Here is a 22,186-nt window from a genome sequence, read left to right on the forward strand (position 1 = left end):
AGATTTGATATATTTATTTCTTCAATATTATTTTTCATGTCAGTGTTAATGTCATGAGGCTGATGACTCCATGACACTTTCAGTTTGACTCATTAGGATTTGATTAAGAACCAGTTTTGTTCTTTGTAATTTCTGTCCAGTAAAACTATTAATCTATAAATCAATAGACAGGTCTATATAAAGATATAATCCATGTTTCTGTCTCATATTTGTATGGCATTAAAAGGATATGGAACTTTTGTTTTTTCATTGAAAGCTCTGGTTTGCACAATAAATGCCAAGTGGGTGAAATTTTATGGTTGACACTCTGATGTGCCATTCTCCTGAAGGCAGCACAGAGCTGTACCACCAGAAACTGGCAGAAACACTGAAGAGAAGAAGAGTTATGATTAATGTAGTTACAGTTCTATCCATGTTTTAATGTTGCCGAGCTCAGTCGTTTTGCAAATAGATCAAAGTTTAAACTGCCATTGTTGTACATCTTTTTTTCAGGTAATTTTGTGGAATATTTAACAACTAGACAATGGCACAGAACAAGAATATTTTTTCCACTCTGATTGGTTGTTAGGCCTACCAATTTTAAGTTGAATGTCCATTCATTGCATTTTTCGTAGACACCTGTGAAAATAATTTCTATTCCCTTTGCTTTTTTGTTTTCTGGGAAATTTTTTGATGATAAATACAGAAACAAGCATAAAAACCAATAATAAATATAATATTTATTATTTAATAATAAAATAATAGTGCACAGTAGCCTACACATTCTTTGGTGGGGGGCGGTGAGGGACCTGGATAAAGGCTAGGTAGGCACTGGCCCAAGAAAGGGTGAGAAACACTGAGCTAGAAGAAATGCTCTGGCATTGCAACAGTTAAGGATGGAGAAATCTCTTATACCTCTTTCCGTTGTCAGTATTAGTTTGGATATTGTCTGCAGACTTTTCTGAAGTATTTGTTTGAAATAACATACCCAAATCTAATTTGTTTGTTGTTTTTCTTTTCAACAATTGCAAACTCTATTTCAATAATCTTGGTACCAAAATAAAGTCAACACTTCGGAGATCCCTTCAAAATGTAAATATCACAGGAGCTGCTCCAGGTTCAGAGAAAATGAGGATGGAGCATAAAATAATTTGGATTTTTTTTCGTCCCATGCTAGAATTATTTTTGCTTTGCAGTATATAAACCTTTTAGAAATATCATTAATAAGGCTACACACTTTTGGGAAGCATAGATCTTCGAGTCTGATATTTCTGTGGACTCCGAATATGCCTAGAGCTGTTTGTTCATTGATCATAAAATTGGGCAAATTGGGAATTACAAAAACATGTTTGCTTGACGGAAATACGGCAATTTTCAAAAAGCACAATTTTTGATAATTTTTTTTTTTTGCGCATCAGCTCCTCGAATGATGTGGTTTTATTGGGCTGAATCAAAATTAGTTTATTTTACAAAACAGCAATGGAAACACTTTTTCTATCACACAAGCCATGTGACAATCAACCGGATGTTACTACTGGAGGAAAAGACAAAGAAGTTGACAGGAAGTGGTAGGAGGAGGATGGTGCGCCATGTTTTTGTTGCCTCAAAGGACTTATTCCCATGTGATTTTAATTTAATTTCTTACTTAATGGAAACACCACAATTCCGAAATTGTGTGTTTTCAACACATCAACGCTGACAAAGTTTTGCGTACATTTGTAATGTTTAACTGAAACGAGGTGCAGAAATACATGTAGGGAAAAAAGTGAATTCCTTCCCCAGTACCGAGGTGGAGGGGCTTAACGAGGTAGCAGTAAGCGGAGAGTAGCATAAGAAGCCAAAGACACATTCCCCAGTTTATTAAATCTACACACAAACCAAACATTCCTTCCTGTTTTGAAACCGAACTGCTGACTGTGGGGGTTTAAATTCTAGGGACGCTTTGATTCATCAGAATTCATGACAAAATCCTTCATTCTTTTAGAGAAACTGTGACAGATCAAATCCATGATTCTCCATTAAGCTGAAGAAGATCTCTACAAAGCAGTAGGAGGGTGAATGTGGAGCACCAGTCATCCATTAAAAATAACCTTCCTATGCATTTGGACTCTTCTGTTTCATTATGCACCTTCCTCCCACACAGGCTCCTTGTGGGTTGGTGTTTGAGCCACTTTAGAACTTTAGACATAAATAACTGAGAGTGGTTCATATTGACCAAAGCATTCATTTACCTGCAGCCTGATGAGCTCATGGTGCTCATCGCTCCACATCACACTGGAGTTTTTATTGTGGAAAAAGTGGTGACTCGTCTTATTCAAAGAAAGCACAAAAACATAACTACCAATAAAGTGATTTGCAAAGTAGTCATTGAGTCTTTTGACAATTAATCAACTATTCTGACAATTAATTGATTAATCTATTAATCTGATCAAAAATGGCGCATGCTGCAGATTTGTCCTTTAACCACTTTATTATTATTTTAGTATTTTATAAAATATTAGTAATACATTAAAGATGCAAATGAACAAGTAGTTCAATTCCTTCTAAAAGAAAATAAACATTACAATGCTTTTAATGCAATAACATGACATTCTTTTAGTGAACACCTGATCATTTCTGGTAAGGATGCATCTGCAGCTTGAAAATATTTCTAACATCAACATGAGAAAAGCTATGTTCTTTCTGCTTGACTTAAAATCTACACAGTGTAGGCCTGATGTGTTTTATTTTTTTGGATTAATCAAATAATTGGATAGTAACAGGTGCTTAACAGATTTTGTTTACAAATTTTGAACCAGGTTTGGAACAAGTTTCAGGGAGTTGTATGGGTAGAACAGATTTACAGACAAAGGTTTAGTTTTATTTTTTTTTTCTTAAATGCAAAATATATAAATTGATTTTACAGTTTTGGCCTAATTACAGCTGTGAAGTACTTCTTTCAGCAAGTGGCCTTTTTTTGACTCAAGTTATACTGAAGTTAACTATAAATTGATTATTCAGTTAGTTGACAATTATTTCAATAATCAGTTCATCACCATGAATTTGAATAATCGTTTAGCCCTTTTGCAAAGGTTGGGTATATATGAAATGATTTGTTTACAGATAAATAATGTACATTTGTTTTTAGCAACATGATACCTGGGCTACAAAATGAGGAAATGACTTGGCAAATTGGTGAATTGAGCTGCAGCCATTTTGTTACAGTTTTGGTACATTTTAATTGAACTGCTTTCTTCACTTTAATCAGATTAATTCTACACTTGATTAAGTCTTGACTTGGTCTGCCTTGATAGATGGTTTAATTTGTGGTCTGTTTGCTTACAACAAAACTCCATGAAATCAGTGCAAAAATCACTTACAACAGTATGAGCTCAGCTTCCATTTTATTGCATCAGTCAGTCCGTTCTAAAGTTATTGGGCTTTTTTGTAACTAGCTTTAACTGTTAGAAAACAAGCTTCTCAGTCCAACAATACCTTTTTCCATCCACAGTAAAGTCATCTTTAAACAATCAGGGCTGTAAGTCCATAGAGGGTTAGATATCCAGCTCTTAAATTCCCATTAGTCAGTGTTGTGGGTTTTCCCACAGAATGCCAGACATTTCGTTCTGGCAAATAGGGCAAATCACACCAATCAAACTGTCAAGCTGGAATGCACACAAACACACACTTTATAAGGCTACCCTTTTGTTTCTCTGGCCAAGTTGATCCGATTTCACAGTTTCAAGTTCATCACCAATTCAATTTAAACCAATAATTCTCAGAAAGTACATTTTTGTTCATTCTTAGTGTTTAGGGATGAGATCATTGTTTTGATGAGTGTGTGCTCTTTGAAAAGTCCCCCTACTAGTGTGTGTTTTTGGACTGTGAAGGCTGACTGGAGCATGACATCATTTCACAGGAGGGGGGAAAGCACAGGAAGTTTCATTACTGTGGTGAAAGTTGGGTCGCAGCGTTCACACCTCTGAAGAAACTTATGTGTGTATCTGAAGTCTCCACACATGGATTTTTAATATTTGCACAGCAGATTTTAAACTGCACTGCAGTTCTATGAAGATATTCTAAGGATTTGTTTGATCTAACAGATGCAAAAAATGTCTTGTAAATATGATGCTCTGAGGGAAGTAAATGACTTTTTGATTATCTTTACTGTTGGTGAAAGGGTTGGTTTTAAAAACAATTACCTTAAAAAATAATATAAAATAATATAATAAAATGTGTAAATAAACATGAAGGTTTATTTACACATTTTATCATTTTATTATATCAGACCAGAATGGAGTGGTGAAAAGTAAAAATAAGTAAAATGATTAAAAATGAGAAATAAAATAATAAACGAATTCTAATAGCCTTAAAAATCTGGGCAAATTTAAAGAAATGTAAACTTGACCAAATAAACAAAGATATCAAAAATAATTTCCCATTAAATACTATGTAGCAGAAATAAAAAAAAATGTAAAAAAAAAATAAATAAATAAATAAAAATGAACACAGAAAAATGAAGCAAAAACAAATGCATGAAGAAGTTTTGTTCTGGTACTTTGTATTTTTTTATATTTTGAGTGTATATATTTGTTTTCTAATCTTTCTTTCTGTTCATTTTTTCATACTTATTGTGGCATCTCTTGGATTCCATACAGCTACACGTGAACAGTGTCATCTACTCAGATGTGCTGCAATTTACTTGATTGTGAGAACGTCATGTGACCTACTTCACATTCAGCCTCGGTGTGAAGCGCTAGCTGTGTGTGGGCAAAATGAGTGAGCGCCTGTGTTCAGTGTTTTGATGTTCGGGCCACTGTGGCAGTGGGATGAGGGGCTTCTCTGGCTGCTGACCCACTCTGAGAGGAAGGGGCTCCATCACCAATAAGGGGGGTCTGTGTGTGTGTTCCCCTTTGAAGTCCTGTCTTTTTGTTTTTAGTCTCTGCCACACAGGAGGGTCTGTTTTGGCTTCAACACACAATCATTTAGAGCCACCGGATGTAAAGAGACAGGAGGAAAACATTTAAAATCAGGAAGTGAAACAGCTGCACATTTATAGACTTCCTTGTTAAAGAAGTGATGAAAAGGTAGCATTTCTAAGCACAACAAAAATCCAATGTTGTTTCTTTTAGAATAAATAAAAGAAACAGAAACTTCAGAGGTCTTCAGTGCTGGATTTTTTTTTTAAATAATTTTTTTCTGATATATTTAGTTTAAAATTATTTGGAATTATGTTTTTATCACCGTCTACCTCTTGTGTTTTGGCTGTTTCAGCATTAAACAAAGCACCATTTTCATAAGGACTGGGAAAATATCATCACTGCATTAAGAAATGTAAAATATTTTAAATACCAATTTTAGTACCAATATCAAGGTGCTACATTTTCATTCGGGACAGTATTTGTGTGAATTTCATTTTTTGTTTGCAGCATTTTTCTGTTTCTGTTTTCTGTTTCTGTTATTCATATGTTTGCAGCGCATTTTGAAGTTTGCTGTGAGTTTCCGCTTGTTCTTACTGTAATATATTGTGACCCATTAAGCCATTAATCTGTTATTCTTTTTAAAAAATGCATTAGTAGGTTTCCTAAAAATATTGCTGATGTTAAGAACCCAACATTGTGTACCATCTCTTTTCAAGAGCTTTGTTAGAAATTGTTACACATCTACTGTCTTGTCTTCATTAAAAGTCTTTCCTTAAGCTCATGAAGTTAGATTATTAAAAAGATTTTAGGAAAAGCCGATGATGCGTAAATAGAAATGAAAAACAAAGAATAGGATGTACAAAAGCAACACAAAATCCAAAGCAGCTAAAATGTTGTTTTAGGCTATTTACTCTAGGTTAAACATGGTTCTATGCTTTTATTGTTTCAGACTGAACTCACTAAACTTAAAGTTTTAAGGAAAAGAATAGTCCAATAATCTGCAGAGAAAAGGAGACAATCTAAACAATCACTGGTGAGGTAGCTCTCCAGCTGTAGATACAAATATTCCCCAAATACTGGACAGTGGGAGTGTTATTGGAGGAAGTGGAGAGGATGCCTGAAGGACGTTTTACAACAGGAATCTTGGGAATGATGTTTGACATTTCTGTGCAGCACTGAGGGTTTAGCTGGTGGCTGTTTTAGCAACTCCTAATATCAAAGGTGAGGACAGATAGATGTGTTCTGGCAACAGCTGGAAGATCTGATATGCAGTTTATCTAAGAAACAGAAAAAGCTCCTAAAAAGCTCAGAGGTTTGTTTTTCTGCTTCTCTGCAGACCACCAGGTCCCAGATGAACATTTCTATCAGCAGTCTAGACGTTTTCTCTGGTGTTTACACTCTCATGGCAGTGGCCCAACATTGTTCTGGACCCTGCATGGGTCGGCACTGAGATGTGATTGGTGCAGAGCCGACCCAGGCTCCGTGGCCACAGGAAGTCCATTGTGAGGCCTGAAACAGACAAAGCTGGGCTGTGAGAGCTGCTAAGGCAGAACTGACCTGTCTGTGCCCCTAAAAATAGTCCTTCACTGAACGTTAGAGGAATTCTGGCCTTAAACACACATCTTCATAATAAAATCAGCTTCACTAAGAGCACACCTGATGGTTTCACCAGGATACACTTATGTGTTTTCATAAGAGAAAACAAACTTGGCTTCTTTTGTCAGGCTAAAAAACTGTTTGCATTTTTACTGGTTTGATTACCTGATCAATGTAATGGAGTCCAATGTCTTGTGTATTTTTTGGTTGAGTTAGGGAACAGTGTTGCTTGGTAGAGGTGCAACAGTACACAGCAGTGATTGTTTAGTATGTAGTTAATGGAAATGTACAATTTCATTACTTGTTCTGTTTTGATTTAAAAATAGCTGCATGTCATCAGTAAACATTTACACTAGAAGGCTTTATGTCATGATGTGTGGTAGATGGTGGTGAGGCAGATGCAGCAGCGGTTTAGGAAATGAAATGATGATTTTTAATGATGGAAAAAACACAAAATCCAACAGTCCAAAGTCCAGGCAGCACAGAAAAGAGCAGAAAGCTAAGGCTCAAAAACTGGTAGCAACTGGAAGCATAATGGACGGCAGAAAACTAGACATACAACAGACAGCAAACCAAACAAGATGAGGACCCAACAAAGAACATGGAACACAGGTGACATTAAATACACAGAGGGTAATCAGGGAACGAGACACACCTGGGAACAATCAAGAGGTACACAGGACAACAGGAGACTCAATAGACACACAGGGGCGCCACCAGGAATCATGTGACCCCTGACAAAAAATTTGTTTGGGCCCCCCTGCGCAGCTGCTGTTACAATTTTTGAGTCTATTTGACGCATAAAAAGCATCACAATTTTAAAGATTACTTTTAGATTACTGAACTGTCACTGAGCAACAGTCAAAAGCAACGTGCAACTACACATAAAGCAATCCAGACTTCTCAAAAATGCTATGAAGTTGCATTTTATTCAAGCTACAGTACATAACTTTAATAAAAAATATGTTTTCTCCATATCTGTTAAAGCTATCACGATGTCGTATCAATCAATCAATCAATCAATCAATCAATCAATCAATCAATCAATCAATCAATCAATCAATCAATCAAATTTTATTTGCATAGCACATTTCAGCAGCAATGCATTTCAAAGTGCTTTACATAATTAAAAACAGAAAGAATGAGCAGCATTTCTGATTAATACCCAATTGCGATGACAGCACTAAAACTCTCCTGCACTGGGAGAAGACTGCACCTTCTCCCAGTGCAGTTCCCCTGCACTGGGAGAAGGCAGGGGAAATACATTTTTCACAGATTACCATACTGTCACAACATGACAGTTTTAAAAAAATATGTGAAAAAAAAATATAAAAGTGACATACTGCAGCTTTAATTTCACTCAGGAGGGGATGGTCAGGAGGGACGTGGGTTAGAGCTGCTGCTGACCGACTCATCTGTTGTTAAATGGCAAAAGGTAAAAGGGACAAGTTAAATATATGAATATGTTGGTAATTTTTTCCCTTAATTCATTAAATGCTAGTGAAAAGAAGGCAAACAGTAGTTTGTAGCTACGCTAATTATGCTAAATGATTGATAATCTCACACAGTCTGCCCACCTCTCTTGGAGAAAAACTGGGTTATAAATTACACTCTTGCCTTTTTCTCTCTCCCTCTCTCTTTTTTTGAAAACCTGATTTTCTTAGCAGCATAGTAACTGCCACAATCGTTTGTGTCGTCCACTGTCTGCTGCTGTCACTCTCAAGCGCTCCAAGCAGGAACAAACCATTTAACGCATATAGGGGGGTTCAGGGCAAATGTGGATGTGTGTTTTTTTTATCTGGGAGTGGGAACATAAAATTTTTACTGCTAAAAACAATATTATTAATTTAGCAATTGACAGGGTCCCGATTTTTTTTATTTATTTCTATGAACAACAAATAAATAATTAAATTGTGGAGGGCCCCCTATTCGTCAGGGCCCCTAGAATTGTCATCACTTTTCCCCCCTATATCACACCCCTGAACACAGAAACCTAAAATAAACACATAGAACAACTCAAATCCTCACACTTTAGTGGTAATGTTAGTGGATGCTTTTGTTTCATTTGTTGATTCTGAACCTTCATGACTTCCTGTTGTGCTTTAGCAAAATCTAACTAACCTGAAGTAAATTTCTCTTGTCCCAATACAAACGTCCCTGACATTAGCCTATTTTCACAATTTAGCTATTGATGCAGAAAATATGGGACCTAAACTGGATGTGTGTTTTTTTTTTTAATGGAAGCAAAGATAATATGGAAACTGGTCAGGGAGGCAACCAGGAAGCCTAACACTGCTTAGGAAGACAAGATGCCCCTTCCTCCAGGCCTGGCTAAAGCCAAAACACTCTGGGAGAATAAACTGAATCAAAATTTGAACTAGAAATACATAAAGCTGCATTTAGCAAAAAAAACAAAACAAATAATAATAAAAAAAAAACACAGAATATCATTAAAAAAATACCCCAAGCCCTTAGTGAAGCATATATTTCTCGTATATAACTGGGGTTTTTGTTCTAGTGGAGTAAATGACCAGTTAGTTTTGACGCCAAATCTTCTAGTCTGCTAGAAGGATGCAACACTGTGAGCCCAGCCATAGTTTCATTTTGTTTTGATGAAAAAGCTCCCAGTTTTTAGAGTGTTAATTATTCTTGAGCATGTAGCTTGGAAATGCTTTAATAATTTTGCCTCAGTGTTTTTGTCATTGTGACCACTCAGTTGATATAGGTTATAGGATTTCATGGATTTCAGTCTAGCTTGGGTTGCCTCTGAACTAGCTCATCTGTCTGTGTATATTCATTTTTCAGAAAGATAAATCTATCTTGTCCTTCGATTTAAAGAAAACAACTCCTTATGCGCAGAAGACTGAATGCTGGATGTTAAATAAAATCCTGGAAACAATGCTGTCTCTCTGCAGCACATTCACAGAAACAATGAATTGTGTTATTGTGTGAGATGTCTGTCCTGCTGAGTCAACCAGTCCTCCATTCTGGGAGTAAGACACCCTGGTCAACATCCCTGAGGAGCTGATTAGGGACTCAGAAACTGATGGTGATGTGTCCTAAAGGCCCAGGACGACTGAAGCAAAGACTTGTCCTGCTGACTAAGTTGCTGTGACAGACTCTGGACCCACAGCTGATGCTGTTTTGACTTCCCTGTCCTTCTACAACACTCTGCTTTTCCTCACAAGGCAGCGTCTGATGACTTCCAGGACAAACAGAAAGTAATTAGGTCTTGGATGAGGCAAAAACACTTTAAGTTTTACATGAAACGTTTAGGCAATATCCAAATAAAAAATTAAGTAGCATATTTTCCAAAAGTTGAAATAACTTGTGATTTATAGATGGTCTTCCTTTTTCTTAATTTTAAAAACTCTCCCTTTTAATCTGAGCTTATGGCTTTCTTTCCAACTGTTGACTAACTTTTTTTTTTTCAACTAAAGCAGTTAGTTTAACCCAGTATGCTGGGTTAAACTAAAAACATGTTATGTGGGTCTAAATGTGAGGAAATGAATGCATTTTGTGCAACATGAAGACTGAGGTCAGTATTCACAGTGTTCAGCTGCATCATGACTAGGGACATGTTTGTGACATCACCATAATGTATGCTTAAGAGACGCACAGTAGATTGGTATTTATATTGTATCGATTGATTTCAGTGGTTTTAATGTATTGGTGTCAGTCCTGTAATTAATATTAACAACAGAGGTTTATTTCCATATTGTTGCTGTTTGTGTTTTGGGTAGAGGTCGATCATGTGGTATTTGTTTAGGAATTTAACAGTGATGGTGCAGCACAGGATTGTTCAACAGAAGCATGATATGAGGATTTGACTTAGACTTGACTCACAAATTTCAAATTTGACCTGGACTTGCAATATTAGGACCTGAGGTTTGACCTGGATTTACTTCTCAAAGTCTTGATGTTTGACATAAAACCTTAAACATTTGTATTTGACTTGACTCAAAAAGACTTGTGACTTCACTTGTAATTTCCTCTCTGAGACATGAGACTTTTGTGGGACTTGCCCCTCAAAGGACTTGTGATTTCACGTTTAGTTACTGTGTTATATAGTTGTCCACATTTGTTTTCATAAGGTTTTCTTGTTTGTTTCTTTGCACTGATGTCTTGCCATGCAGAAGTGAGATTCTGAAAGCTTCAGGTTGAGGAAATCCTGCTTCCTGCTTGTCTTATGATGAGTCTTTCCCTTTTTCCTCCAGGTTGCCTGTTGCTCTACATTTAGTTGGACTGGATCCCATACATGGCGCCTGAAATATGTCTGAAACGGAAGCGAAACCAGTTGTTTGTGTAGACACTGAAGTTAATTCCCCATTATTTCTACTGGTATATAAACTTATGACTTTCATTGTGTTTCTGTTGATAGACTTGAGGTCCAACCTTCTTATAACTGATCTGTGTAGCTGGTAATCTCTTCATTTATTTAGCCTGTGGACCCAAATACTTTGTGTTTTGCTCTAATTTGGGCAGAAAATCAGTCCAGACAGCCTATTCTCCAGATTCAGATCTGCAAAAAGCTCTCTGCCCAAAAATGGTAGTAGATTTCTCTTGGTCAAGTTAAGAGCCTGATCGTTTGCTGAACCAAATTCTTGAGTATAAATGGAAAATGTTCCCTCAATGATATCACCACCTCAGCAGCTTCTAGCTCGGGAAGATTACTTTCCATCTGGTGGAGGCATTATTAACCACAAGTATGCAGAATTTTTAGTGATGCGTGGTGGGAGAGATGAGGAGGAGGCATACGGTTTCAGCTTAAAAAAACAGGCAGAAGTAGAAGGACTATTCACTCATTTATCATGTTTTATTATGGTTCTGCAGATGAACCTTGTTTGGTGTTTCAGGCTCATATAGACCCTCTGGAGTCAATAGTTTCAAAGTGAAATGTGCAAATATTCCTGGAAATTATGCAGTGTTGTTCTGTAGTGAGTCTGTTTCTGCAGTTAGGCCACATCTATTTTCTCTGGGGGGGGCAGATTTACTGACATCTCTGCTCTGAATCATTGCACTGCCTCGTCTCATTGCTGGTTAAAGGCCTGATCGTGTTAACATGAGTTCTGTTTGAAACGTGGCTGCTGGGTAAATCTCTCTAAGCACAGTTTGTTTGAGCTGGATAGAAAAGCTTCAATGCTTTTTTTTTTGTTCTGCAGAAGGTCTGTTCTGTTTGCATATATTTTTTAAATTGTTTATTTTAAACAATTATGTGAAGAATTGTTTGTTCCTCTTGGTTTTCTTCCCATTTTCCCACATTCCAGCCTGAAAGTTGAATGTTTTTAGAGGCTTGTCTGTGAAACCAACACAGTATAGTTGATAATTGTGAAGTGGAAGGAAAATGATTCATGATGCAAATAAATTCCCAAGTGCATTTGGAGTCAATGATTAGAAATAACCTTCCTCTGTAAATACTTTGGGTGTATTGTCCAAACTTTGCCATTTTTATCCATTCTTCTTTGCAAAGTATCTTAGTCAAAACAGATTGGATGGACCTGGAGTTAAATTTCAAGTTTTGCCACAGATTCTCAGTTCGATTTCGGTCTGGACTTCACAACATAAAATTTAACCCGGTGCTCGTGGGTTGGTGTGTTTCAAAGGTAGATATAATTTGAACTGAAGTTAGCGCATTAGCATTAGCTCCTGGCAAATTGCTATAGGGCAGGAGTCTCAAACTCAATTTACCCGGGGGCCGCTGGAGGCAGAGTCTGGGTGAGACTGGGCCACATAAAGAATTCCACAAAAAACATTAAAAAAAATATCCTAAAATGTCATCAACATTTAATTATTTCTCCAATACATGAACTGCAAGCTTTGGCTTTGACAAAGACATGATGAGGGTGTGACAAAATTTAGTTTATTACACTTGGCGTCGCTCTTGTTCTACGCTTCATATAAGTCTTTAGCCAACTAGCAACGTATGGAGAACGTCTCGACGCGTGACGTCATTACCGCTTCTACTTGTCACAACAGCGTGGCGGATGACGAACAGCCCGGTAGCAGTCCCCTTTCTCTGCGTTTGATCGTGGCATTTGTTAATGGTAGAAAGTACCGGAATGGCGACTGCAAAAAAAGGCAACTGGTACCGGACTGTTCCATCATCCACCACACTATTGTTACAAGTTGTAATGGATAGTGAATCATTTAAATTAAGTTGCTTAAATTATTCAAATTTGTAGACTATTTATTGTAAATTATTTGAAGAATGTTGCAGATTGTTTAGTAATATGTCTGTTTTGATTACCACTGTTGGTGGTTTGTATTTTGTTTTGTTTTGTTTAATTGTATTTGCACTTTGTAAAGTTTTTTGTTTTTTTTGTTATGTACCTCACGGGCTGCCGTAGCTAATGAGGGCAGGCCCTATAAAAGCTGGCAAATCATTGAACCAATGAATGACTTGAACAAACTGTCAAAGATGTGCTTGGCACTATCAACACTTAGTGGCTCTCTGGGTCACAAAGGATCCCTGACCTCACTTATGTCACAAAATAGAACATAAAAACCACCGCCTGTTCATCAGACTGCCCTCATGTGGCAGCAACATGCTACTACACATAGCTGTGCTGTTTCTCCTGCTTTTCTTGCATATTTATTTCTATTTTGAGGTTGATTAGCTGCAACAGGCTTCAATAAAAAAAACTGAGGGTGCATGTTTAAAGGTTGGGTCTTGTCCACATTGGCTGCGACAGTTTGTCCAAACTCCTATTTAGTTTTCACACTGCCTGACCTTTAGCACACTGAATAAACTGATTCTCTTTGTATCTTAAGAGCTTCTTGTGCCTTTGTGTGACTGTGTGGGCAACACTTCTCAGAAATGGAAAAGCTTCAAAGCAGCATTTACCTCCTGAGAGAGGGCATTAGTGAGGTGCTCCACCTACACGGCTGGATCCTCAGCGAGCGGACTCTCATCCTGCTCAGACTCTGCTCCATTAGTGAACCGCGCTGGAATCTGCTGCTGTTTCACTTTTACATCCACACATCAGTCATTCCCAGATTCCAGCTCTCTTTCCCGACAGCAGAGCCAGTCATTCCCTCTGAATGATGATCCACTACTCCCTGTTCTCATTGTCTGACTCATTTTTAGCTCATTAAATCACCATGTAGGATTCTGTCTCTGTAAATCAGACTACACAATCCAACCACAGGAACAACAACCCCTATTAAAGTATTTAAAGGGGACTTGTTATGCAAAATTCACATTATGCATGTTTTTGTACTTCCATTTGGGTTTCTACTGCTTCTGCACCCCAAACACCTAACCGGTTTTTGGCAATAGTTAATATTTGTTTGGTGTCGGAAAAAAAAACCTAACCATTTCAAACCTTCTGAATGTAACCTCACAAATCATCAGGAACTGCCATTCACCTAGCAACCCCAGGTTAGTCCAGCCTGTCACCAAACAGCTGGTCATCTGGTCACCTTAAACCAAAACTACAGATGACTAAAACCAAAAATAAAGGCAGAAATATAAAAATTGCCTAATAAATAAATGAAGTAATTTAAAATACACCAAAAACAAGAACATTACCTTATGTCTTATTATTTGGCATTCATTTTTATTTTTTCAGTTTAATTCCAATAAATGACATTTTTATGCTTTATTTAAATTTTACTGGTTTTTAGAAATGTTTTTTCTTTTACTTACAGATGCATTTGTGTCTCTTTAATTGTTTTTCCTCCACAATTCCTTTTATTGTATTTTTTTCTTTTTAAATTTTTCTGTCTCCTCTTTTTACTTCATATGTATCTCTGCCTCATTATGCAAATGAGGAGGGGCGGTGTTTAAAGACTTCAACTTCTACCTGTTCGCTGGGTAGCATTACAGTACTCATAGCCCAAACCTATGAATCTACAAAATGCATATATAAATCAAAATCAATTAGTCTATTTTAAGTATTGATTTACTTATTGAAACTTTTATATGTTTCTGCTTTTATTTTTAATTATGTCAGTTTTGGAATGACATATCCAATGGCTACTAGAAAAGACAAGTGTTTAGTTGTGAACTTACCATTCAGAAACCACTTGCATTTTTGGTTGTACAGGAGGCTTCACTTGTGCTTTTCAAAGATGCATGGTTGTATAATCGCATCTTTGTTTGCATCCATTTTCGTGTGCATCAGTAAAAGTTGAATTGTGGGGGAGGGGCCAGCAGCAACTTATTTGGATTTAAAGCAACAGAGCCCTAAAACAGCTTATTCTGAAAGGAGCTCAAAATAGGCAAAACTGAGCATATTAATTTCTTATTTTCTAAGAATGATTTTGTCCAAAATCATTCTTAGAATCAGAATCATCAGTCTATGGGTTACATGTTTTATGTAACCCATAGACCTTTCCTAACCTGCTAAAGGAAATATAGGTCACCTTTAAACATCACCCTCCTCTCCTTTCTCTGTCTTTTTGCTCTCAGTCTTGAACTGATGACTCTTCTAAATGAGACCTGCAGTCTGTGTCTCTAATGTTTCATCTCCACTGAGCCTGTAGGAGAGCAGCAGCTGACAGCAGCTGAGACAGCAGCTGAGAGCTGAGAGCTCACTGCCTGGTTTTGTAACATCATCCGTTCGACTTGTGTCCAAGAGGCCCAAAGGGAAAAGATTTTTTGTCCCCATTTTGAGTCATTTAAACTCACTGGAACTGTCTTGGACTGTGCTGCTCCATGAACTTGGCCAGTTTACATTCCTCACAGCAGCTGATCCATTTCATAGTTGAAAGATTGTAAAACTGATTTAAAGGATAAAAAGCAAACTTTTGTGCATGTGAAGAAGGTTTTTTAATGAATGATGTGCATGAGAAAGCAGACTCTGGTCCAAACAGTCTCTTGGCCTGTTTTGTTGAGTGTTCTAATTCATAAAATGAACTGGGATTTAGGATTGGAAATACAGGTTTGCAGTAAACCAATGTAGACAAGCTTCTGGAGATTTATTTGTAGTGTACAAATCAGACTAAATTTAGCTGCTCATCATCCATCCATTGACTATACCAAGGGTGTGCAATCTGTGGCTAGGCACCAAAGCAATATTCTTGCAGACATCAAACTTGTTTTTATCTGGCACCACCTGTGAAGAATCAGAGTACACAGATGAACGAGGTGATTTGCCACGTGAAAGCCTCATGGCTTCTACCTCAAGCTGTTTCAGTTTAATCTCTTTGTCAGCTTTAATTTCCAATTTGCGCATTTCAAGTTTGAAATCAAACTCAGCTTTTCTTACCAACTCCCTCTCCTGTGCCTCCAACTGTAGGCGAGCCAGCCATTATCACTGGAGTCACTGAGCTCTGGTGACATAGAATTGAACTGTGGTAAAGTCGCAGGGGGCGCCTGCAGTTCTGCCAACCCCTATGGGGGAGTTGCCATTACAGCAGCTCCTTCATCTTTAAAAGGAGGGAGTCCTAGATCAACAGAAGGATCACCACAAACATCCAGATCAGTTTTGCTCGAGTCAACCAGGACTTTCATCTCAACCAGTTTTTGAACAACAATGTTTTTAATTTCAACTTTTGAAAAAAAAAAAAATTCACTGGAATGTCAGTGTTCAGCCAGACATAAGTTGTTCTTACGACACATTTCCAGCTGTTCATGGCTAGGAGCCTGTATGAACTCCTCTAAGCTGAAGCTCATTTCTAAACGGACACAATGATCTTTCAAATTATTGTGGATGTCTACAGCTCAGGGAAAATGGTGATCCCCGACAAGCCCCCACTTGTGTTATGGCCCCCCCCTTGTGAGGAGAAGGAGAGTAACACGACAATCACAAAAATTTGACAGAGTCCAAGTGAATGTGATAAAAAAATAAAAATAAAAAAAACCCCAAGGGATTTATTTACACAAAAATCCCAGAAGGCTCATACAAACTGTGGGGGAGAAAGGGACAGTTAGGTGGTGCCAAATCAAAGAAAATAATAAAACAGGGCCTAACTACCGTCTATGCTAAAGAAAAGAAATAGAAAACAAAAACCCTGCTTACCTGATCTAACAAAAGTTTCACCAAAACTTTACATGGGTGGCACCCACCTACTTACCTAGTGTTTCTAACAGAAAAACACCTACGTGACTGAAATGTACAGGTTACCCCAAACTTACCTAGTCCTCTAACTCCCACCACAAACCTTTACACAAAGAGCACCAACAAGACATGTGTCAGCTAGCCAGTCAGATAGAGCAGCTCTCAGTTACCTAGGTGGGCTGCTTATATATTCAGGCTCCCTGGATACTGATTGGCCCATGAATGGAGAGGATCAATCAGGGGAGACTGACACCAGCTTTCCTACTACCTGTGAAGAAACAAACAAAAGAAGGGGTAGGGGAAAGGAAAACACAAACAGCCTTTCTTGGACCGCTTCTTTTTATTTTTACTGGAATAAAAATTAAGTAGAGCTACTCTTACTTGAGTACATTTCCTGGGTGCTCAACCCACCTCTATCAAATAAGAAATGTTGACTGAAATGAGAAATCTACAAGCGAAATGCTCAGCCTTTTGATGCTTTTGCATTGGGACAAACAAACTTTAAGTTTTCACATTTTTTATTACTACACTCTGGCAACAAATGGTGGAAGTCAGAAAAATTCATGTACTCTGAGTTTATTCAGCATCAGTGTGCTTATCTGTTTTTCTTATGAACATGACACCACAGTATTTCAGTGAAGGATCTGCAAGGTTTTTTCTTAGGTTAGACTCATAAATCATTACAAAACTGTCCTTCAACCCTCCTTGTGTCTTTACATTATCTCTCCCACCCCCTTCAACCCCCATCCCTTCAGTTCATAGACTGCTGCTACCAAGACAATGATGGGGGGATGCTGCCTGGTTGCCATGGTTCTGCTCCCTGTAGGGGTGTTAGTGTGTACCGGAGGGGGTTTGGGATTGATTTGTCTTGGCAACAGTTTTATTGAACAGCAGATTCCCTCTCCTGCCAGACAAAATGGTTTTTTGTTTCTAAATCCGACATCGGGAGGGGTAAAGCATTCAACTAACGTCAGATTAACATACAGAATCAGCATGAAGAGCAAATACACCAGAGTTGGGAAGAAACAAGCTGAATTGGTGGTCATTTTCCTGAAAAATGATGTTGAATTGTCAGTATATCAGTGTGTTGCACAGAAAGTGTCGGTCTAGATGGCATGAACATGTCAAACATAAGGTTGTATTCATCATTGTTTGGTTTTTAATTTTTTTTTTAACATACTTGATCTAATTTACGATTTAATTTTTTACTTTTTGCATTTCTACTAAACAAATTACAAATGACAGAAAATGTTTTGAAAAAGTGACTTATTTCAATCATCTCTTCTGTGAGTTGTACAACAGAGTGTCAGGGCCAGGCTATGAGAATTTTTGTTTATTTACGAGAATATAGTCATGGTATTAGCATAATAAAAAACTATTTCACCAGACAAACGACTTAGAAATACAAGAAAAAAATATTTTTTTAATGAGAAAGCTCAGTTTGTGTGGTCCTTTCTGTTGTTTTCCCAACACATTTCAAAATCTTGCTTCTGATAATAATTTGATGCTGATGTTTTAAAAGACGAAGTATTACCTCATCTGTAACCTTATCTGGAACGGACACCAGAGTATAACTTCACAAAGTGATCATAGTTCATGTGTTAACATCACTGAACTGCACTGAAGAAAAATAATCCAAATTATTAAAAAATTAAATATTCAAAAGCCAAGAATTTAATATATTGATAAAATCATTTTATCACCTACCCCTAGTTTTGAATATATAAAATCTGCATTTATATTGAAAACGATCTGCTCAGAGCTGTAAAAGGATGAATTGACCTTCACATGTGTATTTGAAATAAAATGTAGATGCTCTGCTCAGTGAAAGTGCCTGTTAGAGACAAGAGTTTTGCCCTGATTGGATGCACACTGGCCTGATGAAAATGTTGTGGATGGAGTCTGATTAGTTGATGAACTCAGCCCTCATCTGTCTTCATTTTTCAACTCATATTTCATCGTTCCATCTTGACATTTTTTCCACTTTTCTCTGTGATTCTTTTCTTCCTCTCATGAGGTGTCCTCTCTTTTTCCACTTATCTTCCTCCTAAGCTGCTTTCAGACAAACACACTAGGAGCAGTTTCTAGGTCATGAGGACTTTAAATGAATAGTAAGCTGCTGTCTGCTTTAAAGAGAATTATTTATAGATAGAGACTCATGCTCTGTCACCATCTCAGTCCTAAACTCTTCCGTCTTTTGTCTCAGGCTGTTTTTGTTTGTCATCTTTTCATTTCCTAACAGCCTGTTTGTTTCTGCCTGTGGAACTCTTCAGTTGCCTCTCAGTCTTCTGTAACTGTTGTAGTGTTAATAACGGCAGATACAAACCACATATGTTGATAGATAAACACTCAGCGTAAGTGTTGTTGAAATATTCAAGCCAGACTTTGATCTTTTGTCTTACAGCTTTCTCACTCATTTTCTGTACATTTTTTTTAAATTCTTTATTTTTGAGGTATTGAGAAGATTACAAAAGCACAGTTTCAGTCTGTGATCAGATACAACATTCCTTCTCCTTACAATTCCAATTACAAAAGCAAAACAAAACAAACAAAAAACAACACAACGCAAATAAAATAAAACAAAAAGGGGAGCAAGGGGGTATTGTTTTGGAAAGACATACTTTTATGTATATAACTAAGTACATTATATTGTAAATAGACACTTTCTGAAGGATGAAGCCTTTCTTTTTAAATTCTCTTCAATCTAGTGCATACTGTGTTTGGTTGACATATGACATCCATTTGGACCACAAGGTAATAAACTTATTCATTTGAAAACAAATTAGAAATGTTAATCTTTCCATCTGATAGATTTCATTAACACACTCTATCCATTCTTCTACAGTAGGAGGCTCACGGAGGAGCCAGCGTCTGGTGACAGTTTTTTTTACAAGCCGTGATTAATATTTGAAACAGATATTTTGTGTTGTTAGGTAGGCATTCTGTGTCACCTAGAATAAGACTAGTAAATTTAAAAGGTATTTTTATATTCAAGATATTTTCCATATTTTTGTGTATTTCTACCCAATAATGTCTTATAATTGTATAGTCCCAAAATATATGCCAGTGGTTGGGTTCTGTGTTTCCACATTGCCTCCAGCACTTATAGGCTCCCTCCTGGTATGAGAGATTTTCTGTTTCGGTGTTACAAAAAAATCTAAGCAAGCATTTCCAGTTAAATTCTCTCCATGAGTACAAATTGGTACATCTCCAAACTGTCATGCAGTAACTATGCCACTTTTCTTCTGGTATTTTCATTTTACTTTCCTTTTTCCATTTTGTTTTCACATATAAAGAAGAATGTGTTTTTTTATTCATAAGCCCCTTACTGTGATATAATACCTTTTTTGGATTTGGCCTGATTTGCCGTTAGTATTTCTTTAAGCACTGGTTCCCATTTTCTGTACATTTTAAGAACAACATCTCAACTCCTGAGCTCAAGGAATGAGCTAATGTTGTGCTGATAAATGACAGCTAACTTTCTAAAGAATACATTACAGTTTGCATTATGTTACTATCAGCTTTTTGTTAAAAAGACAAATTTTATTCCCATATTTTTTGTGGATGGGAAATGGAGCGTGGAGGCTTGTAAAGTTAATCCCAGAATTCTGTGGTGTAGAAACTACTGAATTAATGTTTTGACATAAGTTAAGCTAATAACCTTATTAGCTCATTAATATTAAAAATGAGGGGAAACAATCAATACAGCAGTATATATAACTACTAAGCTGAACTCCATACATGAAGGTTTCTGAGGAAAAATGTTAAAGAATTAGTTGTTAAATAGCTAACACAATTAGCATAAACAACCAAAACAGTCACTGAACAAATTGATTATAAAGGAAAGAAAACAAAAACAAAGCACTTCATTAGATTCTAATTTAGTTCAGTAGGGTAAAAAGGAGACAACTTATCAAAGAATACTGAAATGCTCTCAAAAAGCTGAACTGTCAGTCAGCTTTAGCATAATGTAAAATCTGTGAAGCTACAGAAACAAAAACAAAATAGGATTGTAGCTCCAACATCTAGAATCTTCTCTGTCACGTGCATAAAGACTGCACATTTTAATCAGGCCAGGATTTCAGTTGATACTTTACATATAATCTTTTCAGAAAGCTTTGTAACAGTTGAGCTTAGTTGGATGTTTTCAAGACAGTCTGGCTTCAAGGCTGTGATTGGTTCTGATTAAGGTCCAGCCATTTTTGCTTGCTTTTCTCTTGATCATCTTTCTTTTTGCACTATAATCAGGCAAGTAGGCAATCCAAATTACTTGAGTTGTTGCATTGTCTGCCTAATTTAACCCCAAAGTGATAAATCATGTTGACTCCAAGATGTCTGTTTCATTACCCTAACAGGAGTAAATACAGCTGAGTGTGGAGCAGAGTTTTCTGCTGACATAATCAGAGAGGAAAATGAAAAAGAGACAAAAGCTGCAAAGTGACTCTGCAGAAACAGGATGGAGGGAGGCGAGCTGAGGTCAGCAGGAAGTCAGAGTTTGACCAAACTAAAGCTTCAGGTTCACACAGTGTGAGGTTGGCTGATAATCCTCACAGAAGCACATGGCACACCGTTTAATATGGAACAGAGGCCAGCAGTCATCTACTACAGTTCAGACTCTGTATCTTTATAGAATCTCTCATGGAGATTATATCGGCAGGAGAGGTTGATCTGCAAAAGAATCAAAAACTAATTCTGATTAAAAAAAAAAAAGATTATTTAAATGACAAACATTTAATGTGTTTAAGGCCACTCTTAGTTTGTAAATAATGTATTTTTGTAGATGCTTTGACTAATATCAAGCTCTATTTTAATCCCATTTTTACTTTAATGACTGTTTGCTCTTAGTTTTTTCTTTCTTCCTTTATTATCCATATTGTATTTGAACTGGGTTTTGATATCTGTAGTTTTAATTTGAAATTGTTGGTGTACTATGGCCAGTCTTGGCCAGGTTTCTCATGTCAAGATATTTTTAATCTCAATGAGATATACCTGCTTAAATAAAGGTTACATATGTACACACACTGGGAGGTAGACGTTAGGTTTCGATATCAGGGGTCTGTCTCCTTCTGATAGACTTTAGAAGATATTTATTAAACTATAATCATGTTTATCCCATTTTATTCTGACATCAGCCACAGATTATCAACAAATTCTTGAATATGTCTGGATGAAGGAAAATTTTTAAAGTTTTGCTCTTCTTGAGCTAAACATACAAACACATGTGTTGACTGTTTCTACCTGTTCTGGGTTTTTATCAGGAAGTCGCTGATTAGCTCAGTGATTTCCTGTAACCGCTGCGTTTCTAATGAATCTTTGCCTAATACCAGCCCCTCTCTGTGTTTCAACAGGGCCTTGTACACCTATGAGGATGAGAGTAATGACCTGACACTGGCTGCATCCGGAGGTATGTGTTTCCATCTCTTTTATTTCCCCTCACACATTTAGTCTCTGCTGGGACTCCCTCAGGAGGAACACATCGTTGTTGTAATTTCCATGTTTTAAATGGAAAATTTTACGCAAGGCAGTAAAGCTGATGAGCTCTCCAGGTCCTTCATCAAAACGTCAAACATTACCAAGTATTTTTGACCTAGTTTCTCGTGCAATTGTCTTAGTACACATGAAATAAGATGAAACTAACTTACAAGTAACATTAAAGCAAGATATAGAAGCTTGTTTTAAGTATTGATTATTGATTAAAAAGTATTA

General features: G+C 36.9%; 1 protein-coding gene and 1 long non-coding RNA gene across 6 annotated transcripts in view; one reads left to right on the forward strand and one right to left on the reverse strand.

The window, feature by feature from the left end:
* Positions 1 to 22,186, forward strand: part of dbn1 (drebrin 1) — a 126,830-nt gene that overhangs the window by 64,175 nt on the left and 40,469 nt on the right. For all 5 annotated transcript variants that reach the window (XM_016678245.1, XM_016678244.1, XM_016678246.1 and 2 more), the window contains exon 2: positions 21,829 to 21,884. In XM_016678245.1, the coding sequence (XP_016533731.1) occupies positions 21,829 to 21,884 (56 nt within the window). The remainder of the gene's footprint in view (positions 1 to 21,828; positions 21,885 to 22,186) is intronic.
* Positions 15,167 to 17,839, reverse strand: LOC107837804 (uncharacterized). The gene is made up of 2 exons (XR_001663847.1): positions 15,689 to 17,839; positions 15,167 to 15,535 (listed from the first exon to the last, which is right to left on the reverse strand). It is a non-coding gene; the product is annotated as an uncharacterized LOC107837804 (long non-coding RNA).

This window comes from Poecilia formosa, unplaced genomic scaffold (assembly GCF_000485575.1).
Source record: "Poecilia formosa unplaced genomic scaffold, Poecilia_formosa-5.1.2 Scaffold177, whole genome shotgun sequence".
In the NCBI taxonomy this organism is placed as follows: Eukaryota; Metazoa; Chordata; class Actinopteri; order Cyprinodontiformes; family Poeciliidae; genus Poecilia; species Poecilia formosa.